Source organism: Stegostoma tigrinum, chromosome 2 (assembly GCF_030684315.1).
Source record: "Stegostoma tigrinum isolate sSteTig4 chromosome 2, sSteTig4.hap1, whole genome shotgun sequence".
Lineage (NCBI taxonomy): Eukaryota > Metazoa > Chordata > Chondrichthyes > Orectolobiformes > Stegostomatidae > Stegostoma > Stegostoma tigrinum.
In genome coordinates, this window is record NC_081355.1 from 106,558,768 (window position 1) to 106,583,916 (window position 25,149).

General features: G+C 41.8%; 1 protein-coding gene across 5 annotated transcripts in view; it reads left to right on the forward strand.

Moving 5' to 3' along the window:
- ctnnal1 (catenin (cadherin-associated protein), alpha-like 1) overlaps positions 1-25,149 on the forward strand; it is a 311,456-nt gene that overhangs the window by 189,356 nt on the left and 96,951 nt on the right. For 4 of the 5 annotated variants that reach the window (XM_059638327.1, XM_048554131.2, XM_059638321.1 and 1 more), the window contains one exon: positions 16,741-16,928. In XM_059638327.1, coding sequence (XP_059494310.1) covers positions 16,741-16,928 — 188 coding nt within the window. Of the gene's footprint in view, positions 1-16,740; positions 16,929-22,398; positions 22,479-25,149 lie in introns of those variants that run through there. The other variant, XM_059638334.1, reaches the window with a different exon arrangement.

A 25,149-nucleotide genomic window follows, 5' to 3' on the forward strand; every position in this document is an offset into this window, starting at 1 on the left:
TTTAACTGAGGCACTGTGTAATTGTTCGATGTGGCTCAATTTGCAGTGAGCTCAGATCTCACTGCATTTATCTCTAGTAAGGCTAAGTAGCATCAATATATTACCTCTATTGCATTCACTTGAACTGCAAAAAAAAATTTAGTCTGTATTTTGTCATTCCAAATCCTGATTTGTCTGAAATAATTTGAACTAGGTAAACGTGGACTGATGTAAAGTTAGTAATGGAAGCAGTGTTTGAGATTAGTAACAGCATATTCCATAATGAATTATTGGTTCTAATGTATGACAAGATGCACAGTATCCCTAAATGCAAACTATTTATTTTCCTGTCCTAGCAAAATTATCACAGCTTACACCATTCTGATTTTGAAGCCTGTTTTACTTCCATGTTTGAAAAGGTTGTGTGCCATTAGTTAGCGGAAACATGAAGGAAATTGTCAGTATGGTCAATGCTATTTGAACTCAGCAATATTTTTGCTTAAAATGACAAAGCGATAGAATAATTAATTGCTGACAAACTGAAGTTTAAAAATAGTACACACTGACTGAAAATTAGGCATGTGACAAAATAAACAAAAAGTGTAATTTCACCTGTTTGCCTTACGGCTGAGTGAGAATTTCACCTCCAGTGACTTCAGAAATTGAAGGGGAATAATAAATAAAACAGTCACTGCATTGTCAGAAAACCAATTATTGAACTTGTAATATTTTTTCCATCTGGATTCACAATTAATAATTTTTGGACCATTCACCTGACGTGTGTCCTATTTTTATACCTTTGATGTTGATGTGATTCAAGATAAAAATTCTTTAAAAATAAAGTTTGCTTTGTTGCAACTGTGTGTGATCTCAAAAATCACTTATGGCCTTTAATGTCTATGCAAGCAATTTGCAGTTTCCTCCGTAAGCAGCTGTGCTCAGTTGGACACAGTTAATGTTACCTGCAATGGGAATTGACCTTTCAGCATATCCGTGATTATAATTTGTTTTGAATCGTTGATCAAAGCAGCCATTCTGGATCTAACTTTCTTGAGATTATAGTAAATCAGCTGTGCACTGCGAAGAGATTGATTTTCCAAAGCACCAGTGATGGGGAGTTGTTGGACTATAAGGACCTTAATTAACATTAATGAAGGTTTGAACAGCACTTGGAAGGAATACCTGGCAGTAATAGCTACCCAGACAGCACCATGAGGGTACAGGGGAAATTCTGGTCTAAATCTCTGAATTCAAATTTAGATGTTGAGCTAAATAGTGCCAGATGAGTTTGTAATCATTTCCCCAGGACATAATTAAAGAATCGTGGTAAAGTGCACTTGAACCTGCCTGCTATTTTTGATGAGCAGGTGAAAAGATTAATACAAAGTTTTGTTTCATTTGAACATTTAGGTTTGAGATGGAAACATTTCCTTCCCTTGTACATCTAAGGATCAAATTAATCCAAATTAGAAACCTATGCGTTTAGCATTTTGTGACTGAAATATTGGCTTTACTTTGCTATTCATGCTAGTTTGAATAAGATGAAATAATGGGGTGAATTGAACTTTATCCACTTGGTGGCAATAGGGAAGGAAGACAGTTAAAATACTGAGTCTTCAGCTGCTATGTCAATAATCTTCCCCCCCATCACAAGGTCAGAAGTGGGGATTTTCAGCGCTGACTCCAAAGAATTCAGCACCAGTTGCAAATCTTCAGATACTAACGTAGTTTGTGTCTATGTGCAGATCACAAGGTATAGAGCTGGATGAATACAGCAGGCCAAGCAGCAGCATAGGAGCAGGAAAGATGACATTTTGGGCCTAGACCCTTCTTCAGAAATGGGAAGTGGGATCTGAAATAAATAGGGAGAGAGGGGGAGGTGGATAGAAGGCGGATAGAGAAGAAGATAGGTGGAGAGGAGACAGACTGGTCAAAGAGGCGGGGGTGGAGCCAGTAAAGGTGAGTGTAGGTGGGGAGCTAGGGAGGAGATAGATCAGTCCAGGGAGGATAGGCAGGTCAAGGGGGTGGGATAAGGCTAATAGGTAGGAGATGGGGGTGCGGCTTGAGGTGGGAGGAGGGGATAAGTGGAAGGACAGCTTAGGGAGGCAGGGACGAGCTGGGCTGGTCTTGGGATGCGGTTGGGGAAGGGGAGATTTTGAAGCTTGTGAAGTCCACATTGATACCATTGGGCTGTAGTGTTCCGAAGCGGAATATGAGTTGCTGTTCCTGCAACCTTCGGGTAACATTGTTGTGGCACTGCAGGAGGCCCAGGATGGACATGTCGTCTGCGGAATGGAAGGGGGAGTTGAAATGGTTCGCAACTGGGAGGAGCAGTTGTTTAGTGCAAACCGAGCGTAGGTGTTCTTCAACCACGTTAATCAATTAAGACCATAACACCATACAAATGGGAGTAGAAGTAGGCCATTTATACACATCAAGCCTGCAGCACTATTCGATAGGATCATGGCCGATCTGACATTCCTCACATCCACTTCCCTGCATTTTTCCCTGTAACCTTAGATGTTACTGATGAAGAATCTATCTTTCTTAGCCTTAAATATGCACAGGGACAATGCCCCCACAACTGTGTGTCGAGGAGTTCCAAACACACTCAACCCTCTAAGAGAAGATGCTCCGCAGCCTCATGGTATCAATGTGGACTTCACAAGCTTCAAAATCTCCCCCCCCCCTACTGTATCCCAAAACCAGCCCACCTCATCCCCACCTCCCTAACCTCTCCTTCCTCCCACCTATCCCCTCCTCCCACCTCAAGCCGCACCTCCATTTCCTACCTATTAACCTCATCCTGCCCCCTCAATCTGTCCATCTCCCTGGACTGACTTATCTCCTCCCTAGCTCCCCACCTATACTCACTTTTACTGCCTCCATCCCCGCCTCTTCGACCCATCTGTCTCCTCTCCACCTACCTTCTGCTATATCTATCTTCTATCCATCTCCCCCCCTCCATATTTATTTCAGAACCTCCTCCCCCGTCCCCATTTCTGAAGAAGCGACTAGGCCCGAAACGTTAACTTTCCTGCTCCTACGATGCTGCTTGGCCTGCTGTGTTCATCCAGCTCTACACCATGTTATTTCAGATTCTCCAGCATCTGCAATTCCTACTGTCTCTGTGTCTATGTGCAGCTAGGTCTGGACAACTTCTAGACTTCAGCTTATAAATGTTAAGTAACATTCATGCCTAAAAAGTGCCAGGCAATAATCATCTTCAATAAGAGAGAATCATTTCTTAATGTTGAATGGCATTATCTTTCCTGAATCCCTCATTATCAATATACTGTATGTTACCATTGACCAGAAACGTGTCCAGTTGTGTACGTACTGTAACTACATGCGCAGGTTAGATGCTAGGAGTTCTGCAGTGAATAACTCACCACCTGTGTCCTAGTGCCTTTGCTCCATCTTAATGGCACGAGGTGGGAGAACAATGAAATACTCTCCACTTGTTTGCATGAATGTAGCTCCAACACCTGCTCCTCACCAACCAGCACAAAGCAGCCACCCCACCAACTATTTTGAACATTGATTGTCTTCACCAGTGATGTGCAGTGACAACAGTGTGCACCATCTACAGGTTGCACTGTGGTAAATTACAATGACTGCTTTGACACCGCCTTCCAAACTCATGGACGTTCCACAGAAGGACAAAGGTAGCAGAGATAGCATTTGTGAGGTTGGCCCTGCCAACCCATGCACTGTTCCTTCACTGTCACTGGCTCAAAATCTGTAACTGCCTCCCTTATATCACTGAAAGTGTTACTATCGCAAGGACCACAGTGGTTCAAGGACACACCTCATCACCACCTTTTCAAGGACAATTGGCAAGGGAAGCGGAGAAATAATTCCACATTCCTTAAACAGATAAAAATTAAACATTACTGTCTTGCTGCAAAGCTGCCTGGATCTGATTTCAGTACACTTTTTTTAACAGGTAACTAAAGTACCTGGTAATTATTCAAAATATGCTCTGGAAACTGAATATATCAGTTGGGTCCATATGTATTTTATCTCCGTCTTGAATGGAGCAGCTGCTGTGTGACTAAACTGCCAAGCAGGGACAAGTCAGAACAGAATTGCGATGTGAATGAAAGGGCCGAGGAAGGGGAAAAGCAAGAAGCAGAATGACAGGGTAGTGATGAGGTGCAGAGGCCAAAGCCAGGCAGTCAGGCTGTCATTTCTTCTGCAAAACAGAATTGATCTAAATGATCAACTGTTCATTCAGTTTAATTAGGTCGACAGTTAGCTCAATCAGCGGGACTGCTGGCTTGTGATTCAACGTGAAGTCAATAGTGTTGGTTGAATTCCCACAATGACTGAGGTAACCATGAAGGTCGAAATTCACAATCTCTTCCCGTGCCTGATCCTCAAGATAAACCACCACCTGTTATCTCTCTCTAATAAGAGAGCAGCCCTATGGCCTGGTAGGACTATGGCAACATTACCATTACCTTGTCTGAGTGCCGTGTGCAGTTTGGTCCCTTGTGATGTGCAGCAGGTTGGAAGCCAGGTGGTGGCATGGCTTACCTTGGGCAACTGGGTGAAATAACATGACCCTTCCCTTGACCACCCTAGCTGTAAGCATCTCTAGGTTTCTATCAGTGAAGAAGTGTTCCAGCTTCCTTTTCTGGGCTGTGTTCTCCTTTGCAATCGTGTGGGTCCAAAGTGAGAAGGTCAGCTTCTTACCTGCCAAAACATTGGAAAATTCCGTCCAGTGTTCTTATTGTTTTTGATGGAAAATTCAATGTTTTTCTTTTATTTACTTATTGAAATAGACCATCGAGGATAACCATATTAATCAATTAAGACCATAACACCATACAAATGGGAGTAGAAGAAGGCCATTTGTACACATCAAGCCTGCAGCACTGTTCAATAGGATCATGGCTGATCTGACATTCCTCACATCCACTTTCCTGCATTTTTCCCTGTAACCTTAGATTCCCAACTGATGAAGAATCTATCTTTCTTAGCCTTAAATATACACAAGGACTCTGCCTCCACAACTCTCTGTGTCGAGGAGTTCCAAACACACTCACCCCTCTAAGAGAAGAAATTCCTCCGCACCCTTTATTCTGAGACTGTGCCCTCTAGTTTTAGACCTTCACATGAGGGGAAAATCCTCTTAGCATTTACCCTGTCAAACCTGTTAAGAATCCTGTGTTTCAATGAGATCACCTCTCATTCTTAATGAGTAGGGTCCTGGGTATTTTCATAATTTGTTCATTAGAAGAATAGTTTGTGCAATATTATTACAAATTTCTCTAGCCCTTTGATTTTAACTCATTTTTGCTTTATAAAATGATGTGAAAGTGCAGTTTTCTCAGAATGCATGATCACCTTTTGTAAAACCTCCAGCAATTTCTTTGTGTAGTTGTGCCCTACATTCCAATCTTTGAAGCCATGGCCTTCTGAGTGACCCTCTGGATCACATGTACTCCAGTGTTTCTTTTTACTACACTCCCTACCTGAACAAAAGTGCAGCCTGCTCTCTCTCCAGTTTTTGCAAAGAGATATTTTTAATTTATATCCATGCAAAGGGCTTTATTTTCCTGTTGGCCATCAATCTCTGCTCTTGTGAACTGTTGCTGCAGTTGGCAGTTATATGATCAATACGTCAGTTGGAATATTTTTATACCAACACTTGTTCCTTTTTTATCACTTTTGAGATGATAAAGTTTGTTTTAGATATTAGAAAAATGCTTAATGTTGTCGAAATCAAAATTATTTTCATCTCATTAATCACAGACTACTTACAGCTGCTAAAGTTACTTGAAACATCTTCTGTTTATCAGTAAAATTATGCGAAAACACTCATAGAACACTATGCATTTCCACCACATGAATTATTCACCAATCTACTAAGTATAGATTAACTCCGTGTCACCCACTGATTTCAGAATATTATGAAATGCTTTCTGCTTTTCTTTCCTCCCTGCTGCCAAGCATTTCTACAGCAATTTAAAGCAACATAGTCTCGAAAAAATGCTGGCTCTGTGCATGAACTCAGGTAGTCAGTGGCAGCAGGCTATTTGGCTTTATGGGTATGTATCTGTCATGCTTAGCAAAAGACTGAAAGGGGCTAAGACAGAAATGCTCTAAATCAAACAGATTTTTTGGGCTTTCTGCCCTGGCTAGCTTCTAAGTGCAAGAAGTGGAATTTATAATGTGAGTGACCAAAGAGAAAAGGAAATGTAGGAGGAACATTTTTCTTTACTGAAATGGTTAGGTACGTAGAATGGATTATTAGCACAAACAGTGAACGTGTAACATTAATGGATTTCCAAGGAAGCTCAGACAGGCCTTGTCACCAAACAGGATTCATGGATATTAAAATGCACCAAGTGATTTTGTGGATGGGTAAGCTGATGAACCAAATGTTTTTTTCTTCTGCCTGGAACTATTGTTATTTGACTATCTTTGTGCTATTTCATGTCACTCAAAAGGTTTTTGGTCTCCTGATTTACAATGCCACCTATTTATGGATATGTAATGAACTTAGCGATTGATACTTCCTTAAAATCTTTTGTAATTCAACATACTATTGCACCAAGATAATAAAATGTGAGGCTGGATGAACACAGCAGGCCAAGCAGCATCTCAGAAGCACAAAAGCTGACGTTTCGGGCCTAGACCCTTCATCAGAGAGGGGGATGGGGGGAGGGAACTGGAATAAATAGGGAGAGAGGGGGAGGCGGACCGAAGATGGAGAGTAAAGAAGATAGGTGGAGAGAGTGTAGGTGGGGAGGTAGGGAGGGGATAGGTCAGTCCAGGGAAGACGGACAGGTCAAGGAGGTGGGATGAGGTTAGTAGGTAGCTGGGGGTGCGGCTTGGGGTGGGGGGAAGGGATGGGTGAGAGGAAGAACCGGTTAGGGAGGCAGAGACAGGTTGGACTGGTTTTGGGATGCAGTGGGTGGGGGGGAAGAGCTGGGCTGGTTGTGTGGTGCAGTGGGGGGAGGGGATGAACTGGGCTGGTTTAGGGATGCAGTAGGGGAAGGGGAGATTTTGAAACTGGTGAAGTCCACATTGATACCATATGGCTGCAGGGTTCCCAGGCGGAATATGAGTTGCTGTTCCTGCAACCTTCGGGTGGCATCATTGTGGCAGTGCAGGAGGCCCATGATGGACATGTCATCAAGAGAATGGGAGGGGGAGCTTGACCTCTACATCGCCGAGGCCAGACGCCAACTCTCCGACACCACCTCCTACCGCCTCCTCGATCATGACCCCACACCCGAGCACCAAACCATCATCTCCAACACCATTCACGACCTCATCACCTCAGGGGACCTCCCACCCACAGCCTCCAACCTCATTGTTCCCCAACCCCGCACGGCCCGTTTCTATCTCCTTCCCAAAATCCACAAACCTGCCTGCCCTGGTCGACCCATCGTCTCAGCCTGCTCCTGCCCCACCGAACTCATCTCCACCTATCTGGACTCCATTTTCTCCCCTTTGGTCCAGGAACTCCCCACCTACGTCCGTGACACCACCCACGCCCTCCACCTCCTCCAGGACTTCCAATTCCCTGGCCCCCAACACCTCATATTCACCATGGACATCCAGTCCCTGTACACCTGCATTCCGCATGGAGATGGCCTCAAGGCCCTCTGCTTCTTCCTGTCCCGCAGGCCCGACCAGGCCCCCTCCACCGACACTCTCATCCGCCTAGCTGAACTCGTCCTCACACTCAACAACTTCTCTTTTGACTCCTCCCACTTCCTACAGACTAAGAGGGTGGCCATGGGCACCCGCATGGGCCCCAGCTATGCCTGCCTCTTTGTAGGTTACGTGGAACAGTCCCTCTTCCGCACCTACACAGGCCCCAAACCCCACCTCTTCCTCCGTTACATTGATGGCTGTATCGGCGCCGCCTCTTGCTCCCCAGAGGAGCTCGAACAGTTCATCCACTTCACCAACACCTTCCACCCCAACCTTCAGTTCACCTGGGCCATCTCCAGCACATCCCTCACCTTCCTGGACCTCTCAGTCTCCATCTCAGGCAACCAGCTTGTAACTGATGTCCATTTCAAGCCCACCGACTCCCACAGCTACCTAGAATACACCTCCTCCCACCCACCCTCCTGCAAAAATTCCATCCCCTATTCCCAATTCCTCCGCCTCCGCCGCATCTGCTCCCACGATAAGACATTCCATGCCCGCACATCCCAGATGTCCAAGTTCTTTAAGGACCGCAACTTTCCCCCCACGGTGATCGAGAACGCCCTTGACCGCGTCTCCCGCATTTCCCGCGACACATCCCTCACACCCCGCCCCCGCCACAACCGCCCCAAGAGGATCCCCCTCGTTCTCACACACCACCCTACCAACCTCCGGATACAACGCATTATCCTCCGACACTTCCGCCATTTACAATCCGACCCCACCACCCAAGACATTTTTCCATCCCCACCCCTGTCTGCTTTCCGGAGAGACCACTCTCTCCGTGACTCCCTTGTTCGCTCCACACTGCCCTCCAACCCCACCACACCCGGCACCTTCCCCTGCAACCGCAGGAAATGCTACACTTGTCCCCACACCTCCTCCCTCACCCTCATCCCAGGCCCCAAGATGACATTCCACATCAAGCAGAGGTTCACCTGCACGTCTGCCAATGTGGTATACTGCATCCACTGTACCCGGTGCGGCTTCCTCTACATTGGGGAAACCAAGCGGAGGCTTGGGGACCGCTTTGCAGAACACCTCCGCTCAGTTCGCAACAAACAACTGCACCTCCCAGTCGCAAACCATTTCCACTCCCCCTCCCATTCTCATGATGACATGTCCATCATGGGCCTCCTGCACTGCCACAATGATGCCACCCGAAGGTTGCAGGAACAGCAACTCATATTCCGCCTGGGAACCTTGCAGCCATATGGTATCAATGTGGACTTCACCAGTTTCAAAATCTCCCCTTCCCCTACTGCATCCCTAAACCAGCCCAGTTCATCCCCTCCCCCCACTGCACCACACAACCAGCCCAGCTCTTCCCCCCCCACCCACTGCATCCCAAAACCAGTCCAACCTGTCTCTGCCTCCCTAACCGGTTCTTCCTCTCACCCATCCCTTCCCCCCACCCCAAGCCGCACCCCCAGCTACCTACTAACCTCATCCCACCTCCTTGACCTGTCCGTCTTCCCTGGACTGACCTATCCCCTCCCTACCTCCCCACCTACACTCTCTCCACCTATCTTCTTTACTCTCCATCTTCGGTCCGCCTCCCCCTCTCTCCCTATTTATTCCAGTTCCCTCCCCCCATCCCCCTCTCTGATGAAGGGTCTAGGCCCGAAACGTCAGCTTTTGTGCTCCTGAGATGCTGCTTGGCCTGCTGTGTTCATCCAGCCTCACATTTTATTATCTTGGAATCTCCAGCATCTGCAGTTCCCATTATCTCTGATACTATTGCACCAGTTTCCTCCTGAAAGCCACCATACTGCCAGCAGGGAAATTTGTTTGTTTAATAGAAGGGCAGGGCAACCATAAAGCATCGTTGACATCTCCATATTTCCTCAGTCATTCTGCCAGGAGGCAAATTTGACTGAGCCAATCAAGGGGCATATCTCCTTTCCGATGCCCAGTGAAGATTGCAAAAATTTAGCATTATCGGGAAAGCCTTTATACGTGTCAGTGAAGATTGTGGTCAAATTGTGACAGGTTTCTGGGAGTTCAGCCTGTAGGAGCATAGCTAGTGGGCAACTGATTCTGACTAGCTATCAGCATGATGTTGTTTTGTGACCTTTATGATAAGCAGAAGAAGTAATCAGCAAACTCACTTGTTTTTTAAATCAGAAACGTGTAGCACAATTAAGTATTGTTGATAAAATATTTTGATCAAAACTTTCTACATTCCTAATAAAGCACTGATATTTATAGATTGATTGGAAATATCAAAATTCATTTAAATAATAGACATCCACATGTTTAACATTATTAGAAAAATGTTTTTCTGATAATTACTTCTGAATGACTAAAAATCGTTCTTTAATGGGTTCGGCTGTGGTATTTTGTCATTGTTTGCAAGATCATCACACTGGTAACTTGGGTTCAAATCTGACCATGGTAGCTTGTGGAATTTGAATTAATAAAAATCTGAAATTAAAGCCAGTCTAATGCTATGAATTTTATGATGTATTGGCTGCATGTCTTTTTTTGGTGAGTTTCATGGAGGGTTTCTCTCTGCAAGGCCGAGTGCTTTTTTCACACTCATGTCCCAAACTTGCCTCATTAACTACATATTACATACTACAGCTCAGTAGTGGCCCTGTTGTTTGATGCTAGCCTGAATTCTACTGTACACACATTGGGGGAAGAACATACCACTGCTGGGATACCCCGGATTTTACTGGTTTTCCTGGCACAGGCACTATCTTTAAAAGGCCACAGTGCATCTGGATAGGGGCTGATGGCCAAGAGCTGCCCTGCACATTTTGTGACATATGCTCTGTTTTTAGGTGAGAAAGGGAAATAGGCATCTCACTTTGCAAACAGGGACCTAGAGATTCTGATGGATAGGGTGGTGCGGGGTGGGGCAGGAGGGGGCGCGGGAACCCTGTCCACCTCTTCATGCCTGGCAGTCGTGGGCCTGACATGAGACCATGCCTGCCTGGTCCAAAGTCGACATCTGAGTCAGTGTGGTCCCAGCTATTTGGAAGAATGCCCGACAGGGTAGCAATGAGGTCAGTGAACTTCTCCACTCTACCAAGTTAATTGCCACCATTTTCTCTCTACTTCACCAATGTTCACTATCTCAGCTAATGTACCCACATCCCATCAAGAACTGTGCAGTCTCATTAAAGCATGTAACATCTTTCTGCTAAGTCCTCCTTCTCAGTATTTAGGAGTTTGTTCTAAAATTGAGAGAACTATCCAACAGATTAGACAGCCAGATGTCCCAGAAGACACTGTTGTAAGGTATGAAAACAATTACTTCTCAGACCTCACCGCAACATCTCAGTGCATGTATTGTCCCATAAACAAGACAGATCCAACAGAAGTGGTCTGTTATTGGTGGGAGGAAATTGCTCTGAGAGTCCTCAACATTAACTCTAAACCTTGTGAAGTCTCATAACATGATATCAAATATTGGCAAGGAAACATGCCACTGATTACTATCTACCCCCTGCTTGCATCCCTTCTCCACTTCCTTCAGTTGATGATTCAGTACTTCTCCACATTGAACACCAATTAGAAGAAGCATTGCAGGTGGCAAGGGTGAAGAAGTAAGGAGACTTCAGAATCCATTACCAGCCATTTCACACTGCTTACTTGACCCAGTCTGATTTTAAAGGACATCCCTGCTAACGCTGTCACTTGAAGGTTGTTGTCATCATGAAGTAATTGCAGGAGGGGATTGGTTTAGCTCAGTTGACTGGACAGTTGGTTTGCAAAGCAGTGTGATGCCAATAGTGTGGGTTCAATTCCCAGCACCAGCACAATCCACAAAACTTGTGATCTAGTGAGTCAAATATTTTGGTTTGGTTAATTAATGCAGAGAAGCATTTATGATGGCGGTCTTGACAATTTTCTTACATTTGTTTAGCAACAACCGTGTCCAAGATTCCTCTGCAAGTATAAAACTATACTGTTCTCACTAGGAGAGTACTCATTCAGGGTTCGTAGGAGAATTTATGTTAAAACTTTTCCTGCTATGGACAAGGGAGAATTTGTTATATCAAGTTTTGAGAAGATTTGTAGCTCAGGTTGAGGTTCTGGATGTGAGTTTGCTCGCTGAGCTGTAAGGTTCGTTTTCAGACGTTTCGTCACCATACTAGGTAACATCATCAGTGAGCCTCCGACGAAGCGCTGGTGTTATGTCCCGCTTTCTATTTATCTGGTTAGGTTTCCTTGGGTTGGTGATGTCATTTCTTGCGTTGGTAATGCCATTTCCTGTTCTTTTTCTCAGGGGATGGTAGATCGGCTCCAAATCAATGTGTTTGTTGATGGAGTTCCGGTTGGAATGCCATGCTTCTAGGAATTCTCACGCGTGTCTCTGTTTGGCTTGTCCTAGGATGGATGTATTGTCCCAATCAAAGTGGTGTCCTTCCTCATCTGTATGTAAGGATACGAGTGATAGTGGGTCATGTCGTTTTGTGGCTAGTTGATGTTCATGTATCCTGGTGGCTAGCTTTCTGCCAGTTTGTCCAATGTAGTGTTTGTCGCAGTTCTTGCAAGGTATTTTGCAGATGACATTCGTTTTATTTGTTGTCTGTATAAGGCCTTTTAAGTTCATTAGCTGCTGTTTTAGTGTGTTGGTGGGTTTGTGGGCTACCCTGATGCCAAGAGGTCCGAGTAGTCTGGCAGTCATTTCGGAAATGTCTTTGATGTAGGGGAGAGTGGTTATGGTTTCTGGGCCCGTTTTGTCTGTTTGTTTGGGTTTGTTGCTGAGGAATCGGCGGACTGTGTTCATAGGGTACCCATTCTTTTTGAATACGCTGTATAGGTGATTTTCCTCTGCTCTGCGTAGTTCCTCTGTGCTGCAGTGTGTGGTGGCTCGTTGGAATAATGTTCTAATGCAGCTTCGTTTGTGGGTGTTGGGATGGTTGCTCCTCTAGTTCAGTATTTGGTCCGTATGTGTTGTTTTCCTGTAGACGCTGGTTTGAAGTTCCCCATTGGCTGTTCGCTCTACTGTGACATCTAGGAATGGCAGTTTGTTGTTGTTTTCCTCCTCTTTTGTGAATGTTATGCCAGTAAAGGGTATTATTGATGGTCTTGAAGGTTTCCTCTAATTTGTTTTGTTTAGTGATGACAAAGGTGTCATCCACATAGCGGACCCAAAGTTTGGGTTGGATGATTGGCAGAGCTGTTTGTTCGAGTCTCTGCATTACTGCCTCTGCGAAGGACCCTGATATCGGAGATCCCATGGGTGTACCGTTGGTTTGTCTGTAGGTTTTGTTATTGAAAGTGAAGTGGGTGGTGAGGCATAGGTCCACTAGCTTGATGATGTTGTCCTTGCTGATGAGGTTGGTGGTGTCTGGTGTATGTGTCTTCGGTTCTTCTAATAGTGTCTTATACTATTAGAAGAACCGAAGACACATACACCAGACACCACCAACCTCATCAGCAAGGACAACATCATCAAGCTAGTGGACCTATGCCTCACCACCCACTTCACTTTCAATAACAAAACCTACAGACAAACCAACGGTACACCCATGGGATCTCCGATATCAGGGTTCTTAGCAGAGGCAGTAATGCAGAGACTCGAACAAACAGCTCTGCCAATCATCCAACCCAAACTTTGGGTCCGCTATGTGGATGACACCTTTGTCATCACTAAACAAAACAAATTAGAGGAAACCTTCAAGACCATCAATAATACCCTTTACTGGCATAACATTCACAAAAGAGGAGGAAAACAACAACAAACTGCCATTGCTAGATGTCACAGTAGAGCGAACAGCCAATGGGGAACTTCAAACCAGCGTCTACAGGAAAACAACACATACGGACCAAATTCTGAACTGCAGGAGCAACCATCCCAACACCCACAAATGAAGCTGCATTAGAACATTATTCCAACGAGCCACCAGACACTACAGCACAAAGGAACTATGCAGAGCAGAGGAAAATTACTTATACAGCGTATTCAAAAAGAATGGGTACCCTATGAACACAGTCCGCCGATTTCTCAGCAACAAACCCAAACAAACGGACAAAATGGGCTCAGAAACCATAACCTCTCTCCCCTACATCAAAGACATTTCCGAAATGACTGCCAGACTACTCGGACCTCTTGGCACCAGGGTAGCCCACAAACCCACCAACACACTAAAACAGCAGCTAATGAACTTAAAAGACCCTATACAGACAACAAATAAAACGAATGTCATCTACAAAATACCTTGCAAGAACTGTGACAAACACTACATTGGACAAACTGGCAGAAAGCTAGCCACCAGGATACATGAACATCAACTAGCCACAAAACGACATGACCCACTATCACTCGTATCCTTACATACAGATGAGGAAGGACACCACTTTGATTGGGACAACATATCCATCCTAGGACAAGCCAAACAGAGACAGGCATGAGAATTCCTAGAAGCATGGCATTCCAACCGGAACTCCATCAACAAACACATTGATTTGGAGCCGATCTACCATCCCCTGAGAAAAAGAACAGGAAATGACATCACCAATGCAGGAAATGACATCACCAACCCAATGAAACCTAACCAGATAAATAGAAAGCGGGACATAACACCAGCGCTTCGTCAGAGGCTCACTGGTGATGTTACCTAGTATGGTGACGAAACGTCTGAACATGAACCTTCCAGCTCAGCGAGCAAACTCACATCCAGAATTTGTTATATGCCATGACATAATTCTGTATTCTTAAAGTTTGATACAATTGTTTGCATTCTGGAAGTTGTGGGGTATTTTTTTTTGACCCAAATCTGCAAGAGATAAAACCAGGAAGTGATTTGTACATGAAAGCCTGGGGATTGTCAGAAATTGGGCTTCATCTAAATAATACTCAGACAATCCCAGTGCAAACTTTGGCTGGGTTCAGGTGAACACAGCATGCATGCTCCTCCTGCTTCCAATTCATGTGATAAAAAGACAAAAAGAAGATATTTTTATGATTTTTTTTATTTGAAAGAAGAGTTTGTTGGGTTTCAGTAATCCTGGAAGAATAAGGGAAACATCTAAAGCTTCATCTCCTCAGACCTTGCTGTATTTTGCGTTGGAAGTTCTAATTGGTATATGCAAAGAGACCTTTTGAGGGCAGGGACCTTACACACATGGATGGTACCAGCTGATATCTTGGCAATCAGTGCACTCCAGAGAGGAACTGACCTGTGGAACTGGCACCCAGATATTAGTTATAAAGATTGGCAGATGGAATCTTAGGTTAGTAAGTGGCACGTGTGGTTTAAAAACTGTTGTAGTTGCATGTGAAAAATTAGATGATTTGGAAGAACAAATGAATTTGTTGTTTCAATTTCACTGGGTTTTAAAAGTAATACATATCCTCCTAAAGGGGGAGAACAAGGTATATTGCTGATCGAGAAACAAAGAGCCATGAATAGCCAGCATGAATTTCAAAGGGAAAATCTTTGACCAAACTTACTGAATGATGTGAAGAAGGAATAAAGAGCATAGACAATGGAAATATCGTAAATGTAAATTATTCTTTGTTTGAAAAGACCTTAGATTAAAGTATCCCTTACTAGAATGAAAGAAAAGTGAGTTCACTTACTGCTTGGAAGGAGCCAGTTTTGGGGGAGTAGAGCAATGCAGAGTAGAAATATACCAGTTATTAAAAGTTGCATCACAGTTTAGCAAGACCATTAACATTAGACTTTATATCTAAGAAATATAATTGAAAAAGAAGGAAGTTGTTACTAAACCTGTGGGTTAGCCCACATCTGGAGTGTTGCCAGTAGTTCCGTTTCTGATATTATAAAAAGGATATAGAGCCATTGGAAAGGTAGCAGAAAAGATTTATAAGGACATGTGTGGTTATGTATGTCAAGTATGGAGTATGAACAGTACAAACTGCTGTAGGGTGACTTGAGGTGTTTAAAATTCTGAAATAATAATAGTGGATATGAAGAACATGTTTTCTGTTCTGGCTTAGAAATAATTACAGACTATCAATTTTAAGATTGTCACCAAGAAATGCAATCTGGAATTTGGGACAAGTGGGGGATTTACCTAAAAAAAAAATGGAAAGAATGTGGAATTTTCTGTCACAGCATGGTTGAAGCAAATACCATTGATACATTTAAGGAGAAGCTAGCCCAGCATGAAAGAGAGGAAAATTGTTGGTTACAGTGATACATTTAGGTAGAGAATATGGGAGGGAGCTTGAGTGAATTAGGTACACTAGCATGATTTTGCCATCTTACCTATGTAAAAGTGTCATCACAGAAATGCATAAGATTGCAAAAGGCAAATGGAAAATAGTCCATGTTGCAAAGAAGTATAAAATATGAATGATGAGTTGTAACAATGAATTTATATAAAACCTTTCAAAGTGCACTGTTGCATTCAGTGAACTAGACTACAGTGGAACTCTTGTTCTACACTGTAAAGGAACAATATTGACACAATTGAGAATTTTTAAAAAATCATTTGTGGAATGTGGGAATCGTTGGCTGGCCAGCATTTACTCTCCTGGCAGTTGGAGTACCTAATTGCTGGGACATTATCTGCAAAGAACAATTTATTTTAAAACAAAACTTAGTGAAATTGGAGTTGTCTGTAATCAAAACCATTTCTTCTGTTAATACGCTTACCAGAATTGTGATATTTTGCCTTTAACAATGTCTTAAACCGCACCCCACATTTCCACTCTCTCTGGCTGTTCCTGTTTTAAAAATGACTGCTGTTTGCCTGCCTTCTTCCCATTTATTGTTTGATGCATCATTTATTGTCAGGAAGGAAGTCAATGTTATCATCAATAAGCTTAGAAAATTTGCCAATAGAAGTAACTGTGTTCAGTACAAAAAATGATGGCAACTTTGAAGCTACTTTTAAAGTTATGGTTAAAATTGCTTTTATTGTCACCATAAATTTAGATATTTCTCTTTTGAATACCAAGTGGTTGCAAATATCTTCCTTTTTGCTTTGTGTTACCATTAATTTGTAAATGACAGGGTAATTCAGTTTACTAAAAACTGCATGCATTAAGTATATACTTTCGTGAATTTTCAGAATTTGATATCCTAACTCTTGATGTATTTTTAAAGCATGTTTAATATATAATTTGTTTTATTGATCTGTATTGTTATGCAGGAGAGAGCATTGCACAGTTGACTGATGTGGGTGCCTTTGACCAGCCAGAATCAGATACAAGGGCAACAGTTTACACAGATAAAACTGGAATGATTAAAGCTGCACGGCTTCTGCTGTCTTCTGTTACAAAAGTACTAGTGTTGGCAGACAGGGTAGTCATAAAGCAAATCATCAACTCCAGAAGCAAGGTACGTAATCAGGACATTTACATCAAAAAAAAATTCATACTGTTTGAAACCTACAGAGACTAAAGTGTGAACTTTTCTCAAAAATAAATCAATGGCTAATATTACACGGAATGTATAATAACATGAGAAGACACCAGCAACTGTGGATGCTTTATACCCCCACAGATTGCCTTTTTACAGAATATTTATCTTGCATTAACACTAATAATTGGGCTGCTTCAATTACAGCTTTGGATAATGTATTTTCTTATTGAATGATGAGAAGCAATTGCTTCTATACTTTGAATGGAGAACGACATTGTACAAAAATGGGTTCTTTTTCGGAAATGTAGATACAAGAGCAAATGAAATTTGACACAACCTAATTACTTATGAAACAATGAATTTGTAAACTTTAATGTTTCTGGCATCTGCGGAAGAAACCTTCAGTGTTTATTTCTTCATTAATTACCTCAGCAAAAAATTGTATCAACACATGAACATAGAAAACAATAAGGCAATTATGGCACCATTAGTACTTCCCTTTGTCTTTTGCTCTGGGTACCCTCACCATCTGTTGTACTTGCTCCTATTTCCCCTCTTACCAACAGCATAAAACCTACCATTTCCTGTTCTCTTTGAGCTCTGAGGAAGAGTCACATTAGACTTAAAATGTTAACTCCCTGTTTCTGTCTCCACATATTTTGTCAGAGCTTCTGAGTTTCTCCAGCATTTTCTGTTTTAATTTCAGGTTTCCAGCACCATAGTGACATTTATTTGCGTGACAATTAGAATACTCACTGTGTCTTAAGTGCTAATTCTTGGACAGTCAAATACTTTGAGTTTTCAAATAAATAGCAGAGCACTAATCACTAAGTGCAGAGGTCATCTGTTTACAAAACACTCAAAAAGTGAGCAGGTCAAAGATAGTTTAAATTAGTTATTTGAATTGAATCATTTATTGTCATGTGTATTCAATATAAAATACAGTAAAATGTTTATAACATCACCGCGCATAGTTGCTGTTCACATTAACTTAAACTAAAGTAAAAAATAAAGAAGATAAATTTAACAAGAGTACAACTTTTCCTTCTGTGCTGCTACAGTCCCGGTTTGGGTTTCCCAGCCCATGCTATGCCACCACCAGAGTCCTGCTCCAGGTTGAACCAGCCCACACTATGCCACTGCCAGCATTTTCTCTGGGCTACAGCAGCCTATGCCATGCTGCTGCCAATGTCTGCTCCAGGCTGTACCAAACCACTCCATGCAGAAGCAAGAGTCCCACTTTTGGTTGTGTAGAACTTGATTACTGCATTAAAGAAGAATATTTTGCCAAAACGTTTTGTTTTGTATTCAACAGGACAGTTAGGAAGAAATATCAATGGACAGGGAAAGAACCATTTCCAGTATATGAGAAGAGAGTGCTCATTGGTTGGCTGGCAAGTGAACTTTGATTGGCAAAGGTATTGCTGTGGAGAATGTACGAGATTAATGCCAACTGACAATTAGCTGCTATATTTTATTTACATTTTAAACCAGGTAGGATGACGCTTATTGTTTGAGTCATTTCCCTGAAGAAACAAAACAGAGAATGGCCGTCAGCTATTTAACTGAATTGGAACAGGTGTGTGATGTGTGTATATGTACTTTCTGCCTGTAAATATGGAACAACTGGTACATTATTTTGTTCTTGTCATTACCCTGATGGGAGCAGTGCACTGGAAATCCATTGCCAGTATTCCAGGAGTCATCACACGTGTGAAATGTGACAATGTAACCCCTAGGATGGTTAATGCCTGACTGCTCCCACTGTCTAAGATAAAAGAAATGCACACCAGTTTGATCAATGAATAAGGAAACCATGAAAATTATTGTAGTAAACTTATACTCTAATGTGTGGCGAAAACAGATTATTAATTAGTAATATGTAAACTTGAATCCAAAGGCATACAAATGATAAACAAGATGAACGATCTTTTCATGAATATTGTAGCTGGAAAAATAATAGGCAAAAGGCTCGAAGCCTGACGATCAGATTCCAAAGCAGATGTGTTGCAATGAGCTGACTTTCACATTGATAGCAATGGTACCACATTGTTGTCGACTGCAGTGATCAGCAATTTGGCAGTCAGTCAGTCATTTGGACCTAGTTCTAGGCTTGAGTTAGTTCTGTTTCCATTTTCAGAGTGTTTAAGTGTTATTTAAGAAGGTGCTTCACTGGCAGGCTTGAATATCTGAGCTGCAACTGGTGCATTCTCCACATCAATGCCTCTACCAATCAGAATTCACTTACCAGCCAGTCAACATCTCCTCCTCATACATTTTAAATGATTTTTCTGTCTATATTTATATTTCTTATGAATTATCCTGATGGGTCCAAGATGAAAAAACTTGAGTCAATGTGTTCTTGTTTACAGTAATGCCCAAAATATACTGCAGCAGATTGGAATGGGTCTAGATCATTCAGCACCTCAAACCTGTCTGACAGTCAGTGATATCATGGAAGATATCTACCACAACCTTAAACTTGATATAGACCTCGTGGCACAGCTTGAGTTGGCATTTTTGTTTGGCTTGCTAGAAATATCTTAGTAAGAAATACCAAGAATTGTAAGATTGAGGATGGAGCCAGGTCCAATAAACCCAGAAGCAAAGCATAGATGTCTACATTGTCGGACAAGTACGAAGTGCGCTGGTTAAAATTAGCCATGCCCCTGCTATCCCAATACAGCTATAACACTGGCATCCACCCAACAATGTGAAACATTGCCCAGGTACAATGCAACCCAGCCAGTTAATGCCCTATCAGTCTACTCTCAATCATCAACAAAATGAAGAGGTCTTTGAAAGAGCTATCATTTGGCATTTGCAAAGGATGGTCCTTCTTATTGGTGCTCAGTTTGGTTTCTGCAGATCTGCTGTGCTCTTGACCTCATCACAGCCTTGGTTCAAACACGAAGGAAAGAACTGAACCTCAAAGACAAGGTGTAAGTGACTGTGCTTGATAACTTTGCAGAATCCAACTCTGCATGGCGTCAAGAACAACTAGCAAAGCTAGATTCAGGTGGAATCAATCACTGGTTGAAGCCATACCTAGAACAAGGAAGAAGATTATTATTGGTGGTTAATCAGCTCAGCTCCACAATATCACTGCATGAGTTCCTTATAGTGGTCTCCTAGATGCAGCAATCTTCGCCTGCTTCAATCAATGATCTTCCCTCCCTCCATCGTAAGGTCAGAAATGAGGATTTTCACTGATGATTACACTATGTTCAGCACCATTCATGGCTCCTCAGACACTGAGATTCAGGTTCATATGCTGCAAGATAAGTAGCAAGTAACACTTGCACTATACAAGTTTCATCCCCACTCCATCAGCCTCTATGTTAACTTTCTAGGCACCCATTCCCAGTATCTTTAATGAGCAGACTCAGGAACCAAATAGGCTTCTAAAAACCTAATACAGGTCTCAGAACAGACCTGATAGTGGATAAAAACCCTCCATTTCATTGAAGTGTCAACTCCTTTAGGTCTCTTAAGGTGATAATGTCTTATAAAAGACACATCTTCATACACCAAATATTTAAATAAAACCTTTTAAAAGTATCAGTCAAACTTTGAGAAACAAAAAAATTTGTTGCAGAAACTCAACAGGTCTGACAGCATCTCTGGAGAGAAAACAGTTAACCTTTCAGGTCCAGTGATCCTTTGTCAGAATTTCAAACTTTGAACTCAGAACTCTCTGCTGGGTGTGTCTAGGTTTTGACATTGATCCAGACACCCATAACTAACATCGCCGGGGGAAATGTCAACAAAGATCTCTACTGCAGCTTCTCAAACAGATGTTGCATCAGCTGGCCTGTCAATCAAAGCAGTCCGATCATGGGTTTTGTCATAATCACTGACAGCTGCAACCAGCCTTTTCTGTATTTTGAAGAGATGGAGATTTCAAAAAGTTCAGACCATAATCAGATTTACAAACATTAATGAAAGGAGCAAAAGTAAAGTAAGTGCAGACTTCTTTCACTTGGTGAGTGGCTAAAATCTGAATTCTATTAAGGAATTCAGGAGTGAATTGGATTGTTATGTGGGAAGGAACATCATGCAGGATTACAGGGAGAAGGCAGGAGACTGGTACCTGGTGAGATGATCATTTGGAATGCTGGTGCAGGTACGATGCATGAATGAACTACTTCTGCACTTCTGTGATTGTCTATGATAGTTCAGCTGACTTACCTGCCCTTCGAGAGCAATTATGTCTGTTCCATCAATTTGTGACTTCCGTACAGTGTGTTTTGGACATTTGCGGCAACTGTAATTGTGGCCTCTTTGGACTCAGCACTTAATTCAAATGACTATATTGAGTTTGGATTTTCCTCTGCTTGTGAAGCACTCTCTGCATTCTTTACCCAACAGCAATTTTGGGATCTGTAGAAAATGGGGTTGTAATTCTTTCTGGCCCCCACCAACCATTTTTAAATCTCCCCCCCCCCCCCCCCCCCCCCACAATTCCACAAGAATCTGGTCCATTGTCTCAGATTTCACCGTTGACCTCGGCTGTTCTACAAACTGAACCTTTTACTTTTCAGGGAACATACCACTTTTGTATTAAGGAATTCTCACTTTGTCTTTCCCTGTTAACACCTCCTTTTGTTACCCCGAATCCTACCTGATTTTTGGTGGTCAATTCATTTCTCATCTTTTTAGTATTTGTTTTTCTTAAATTTAAAAGATTGATTTCACATAGTGCCTTGTTTGTCCCAAGTCTAATATCAAATTCAAGCCTACTATGGTCACTCTTTGCAAAATACTCTCTTGTGACCAGTTTGCCAGCTAATTTTGGTTCATTATTCGAATTTAATCTAGTATGACCTATGCTCTGTCCATAGTAAAGCATGTTGTTCCAGAAACTGTATCAAATACATTCTAGAATTTCACCATCTTTACTCCTCCCAGTCCACGTGAAATGAAAAATTCCTGTTGTAATTTAGGAGAGGTGTGTGCTGAGGAAGGGGTTATCCTTCCTCTGTGATTTTACTGATATTGTCAGTGAATAGGGAATGAAAAGATTGTTGATAATCATCAGCTTGCTGAGTTTGAAAATTTGCTGCATTTCTCTTGATTTATTTCAGCATTAAAGTTGCTTGCCTGACAGAACAAAATAACAAACTCTTGTAGTTGCATGGTACTGTTGATAAGAACTGAAAACCCGTGGGCAGCTGCCTTCCAGTATTTCACAGTCTGAAACTAAATAAAAGACAAGTGGTATTTTCAGTGTTTAATCTTTCTTTCTGTGTAATGTTACAAAAAGATAATTTGTGTAAAGGCTAAATTCCTACCCTGAAATAGTTCCTTATAACTGTGCAGGCTTAAAACCTAATCTGTTGTGAGTGAGAAATTCACTGTCTTTTCACCTGGTTTTTGTACATGAAACAAGATACAGGAAACAAGTGAAATATCAGAGTTATCAAATTGAAAGTCATCAGATTACAGTTGTGCAGGGTACCTGTGTATGCAAGTCAGAACCCTGATGCTGTTGTAAAGACCTGAATGGAAATTCATATATTTATGGTGAGAGTTTATGCCATTAATGCTTTGTCTAATTGTTCCAAGTTCTGAGTAGTCCTTAAAGGTTGCTTTGAAAATATCTAGAAAATGTTTTACTCGTTCAATTTCTCTGAAACCAGGAGAAGTAGATGCCAATTTGGATTTATTGCTTTCCACTTTTTGGCTGCATCCCTCACTCACTAATTGTGGGTTTGCTGTACTTTGGACATGACCAGGTCAGGACACCTTGTTGACCTTCTGCAGTTCTCCACTTGAATACCTTCAGGTATATGCCTGAATTATGATCTTATCTGATTTTGCATTCAAACCCAATTTTTCAATCTTCTCTTTCAAGAATTTAAGAACTTTTAAATGTTGAGACACGTTTCCAGAGGAAATTAATGTTGTGTCCATATAATTATTTATAATTAAATCTTAAAAATGAGGACAGTTTTGTTTTAAAATTTTCTGCTGTTTTGCAGTTTATTATCAAGGCAGACTTGTGTAGTGTTAGTATTTGAATTGTATGATAAATGCTTAGACTAATCTATAAGAACTAGACTTTTTAATGTTTTTCATAACTGCTCTGCCAACTGATCATTATGAAAGAAAGAACTTGGATTTGTTTAGTGTATGTCATCTCAAGAGGTCCCAATTTTCTTTGTATGGCCAATTAATCACTTTTAAAGGGTAGTCATTTTTGTTTCATAGGTTAATGTAACTGACATTAATGTGAGATTATTGCATTTGTTTGGCTGTATTTTGAACATATGTCCATCTCTGAGGCCGTTATATATCTTCAAATTTACTTTCCACACTGCTTCTCTTGAGACCATGCACTGGGTTGAAAAGACCTTTTTGCTAGCAAGCTACCATAAAACCCATGGTCAGTTGCTAAAGAGCAATATGACAGTCATCCGTTCTGCTTTGGGGTGGGTGTATGTATTTGCAGATTAGTTTCCCTATTTCAGCTACACCACCCAGTATGCGTTGTAGTAAAACAGGTGTGATCAGAACATTTATAGAGCAGAGAGACATGGATAAATTTCCATTCTCAAACTGTGTCGTTCCCATTGAGTGGTGGAATTGACATGATGGGCTGAATGGCCTACTTGTACTCCTATGTCTTACGGTCTTTTATTTTCTGCACAAAGAGTCATCTGCTTAAATCATGCTTGAACTTCCTCAAACTACATGCAGGTCAATGTTATTTCTCAGTGGGAAGCTGAAGAGTGTGGATGCCGATTCCACATAGGAGTCAGTGGCGGAATTGGAATGTTGGCTGATTTCAGCAGAAAGAAACAATCAACTAGCTGGAGGAAGGATGTAAGTTAAAAGAAGGGTTTTGGGCTGGGAGATGTTCCAGGGGTTTTGCAGGTGGGAGAATAGTAGGAAGAGCCCTATTTTCAGATGATAGCGACCCAGAAAATCTTACATGATGTAGGGGAGTACTCTTGCTCTTATGGAGCTTAAAGCGATAGCTAAGTCTAGTATCTGGCCAAAACCAGCAATGTTAAAATTGCAGATTATATGCAAATCCTTCTAAACATTTACAGCAATGAATCTACTTCCATTCGGAGTGTAGTTACCAATTATGTTTACACAAAAAAGGATCATCTCACCCTTAATTAAGATGGGTTTCCATCTGCCAAAATCACTGCATTTGTGATGCTCCTGATTGGTATTCAGTTTCACATCTTGAGCAACAGCTTCCTCTTAATCGCAGTTGGCAACTGAGTTGGTTTCACTTATGTCTGTACAATAGAATACTTGCTGCCTTTTTAAATTCACTAAAAATCTCTTGCACGTTGCTCACCAGATTAGAAATTTGTGGACACAGAGTTAATTTGCCTCCCACCTATTCACCATTGTAGCTCAGTTGCTAAATGGAAGCCATTGTGTGCATGGTATTTCAGTATTAAGACTGGATTTGTGCAGTGAATAGCTGAATTGCCAAACTAATTAAGATTTAAACTATTTAATTTCCTGTTTAGCTGCGTGAGCAGTGTGAACTGCTCATTATTGCAGCTACTCCGATTCAGTGCTTCTGTGTTATAATTTGAAGCTAATTGGCTGTATACAGAATCTCTGCTTTAAAGTAGTGCATATTTTCATCTTAGTTGTGAGTCACTAATTAAGCATAAAAATATCACCTATCTGTTAACATGAGTAAGTTATAGTGACAGATATCGTGACTAAATGAAAAAGGGAGGAGATATGGCTTAGGAATACTAAATATTTAATGTGATCATCCAGGTAATGTTTCCTTTCCCTTTAAACTGAAGCAGAGCTCCAGTATAGGCTTAAGTAGTTTAAGTAACCCTCTTATCGCATAACATTTAGGATTATACTAATGCTTCTAAGCCTGCCCCTGTGCCTGACATAAAAGTACTTCAGCCAAAGCTCTGTCCTTGTGCCTAACCACTTCGCTTTTCATAGATTGTACCTTTAGCTAAGAAGTCAATTTGGCATTTCCTTCCTCTTGGTTTAACCAAGGAACAAAAGCAAGTAAGAGACAAACATAATTTACAGTAGTCAACTGAATTCTCATTGATAAAAGCACAGCATTTACATCACAGTTGTTAACTTTTGAGCAGATCATCTCGAATGTTAATTCTGATCTTTACCTCACTGCATCTTCTGTGTGACTGTAATGCTGTATTTTGCTACCTGATGCACTTTATATGGTATGAAC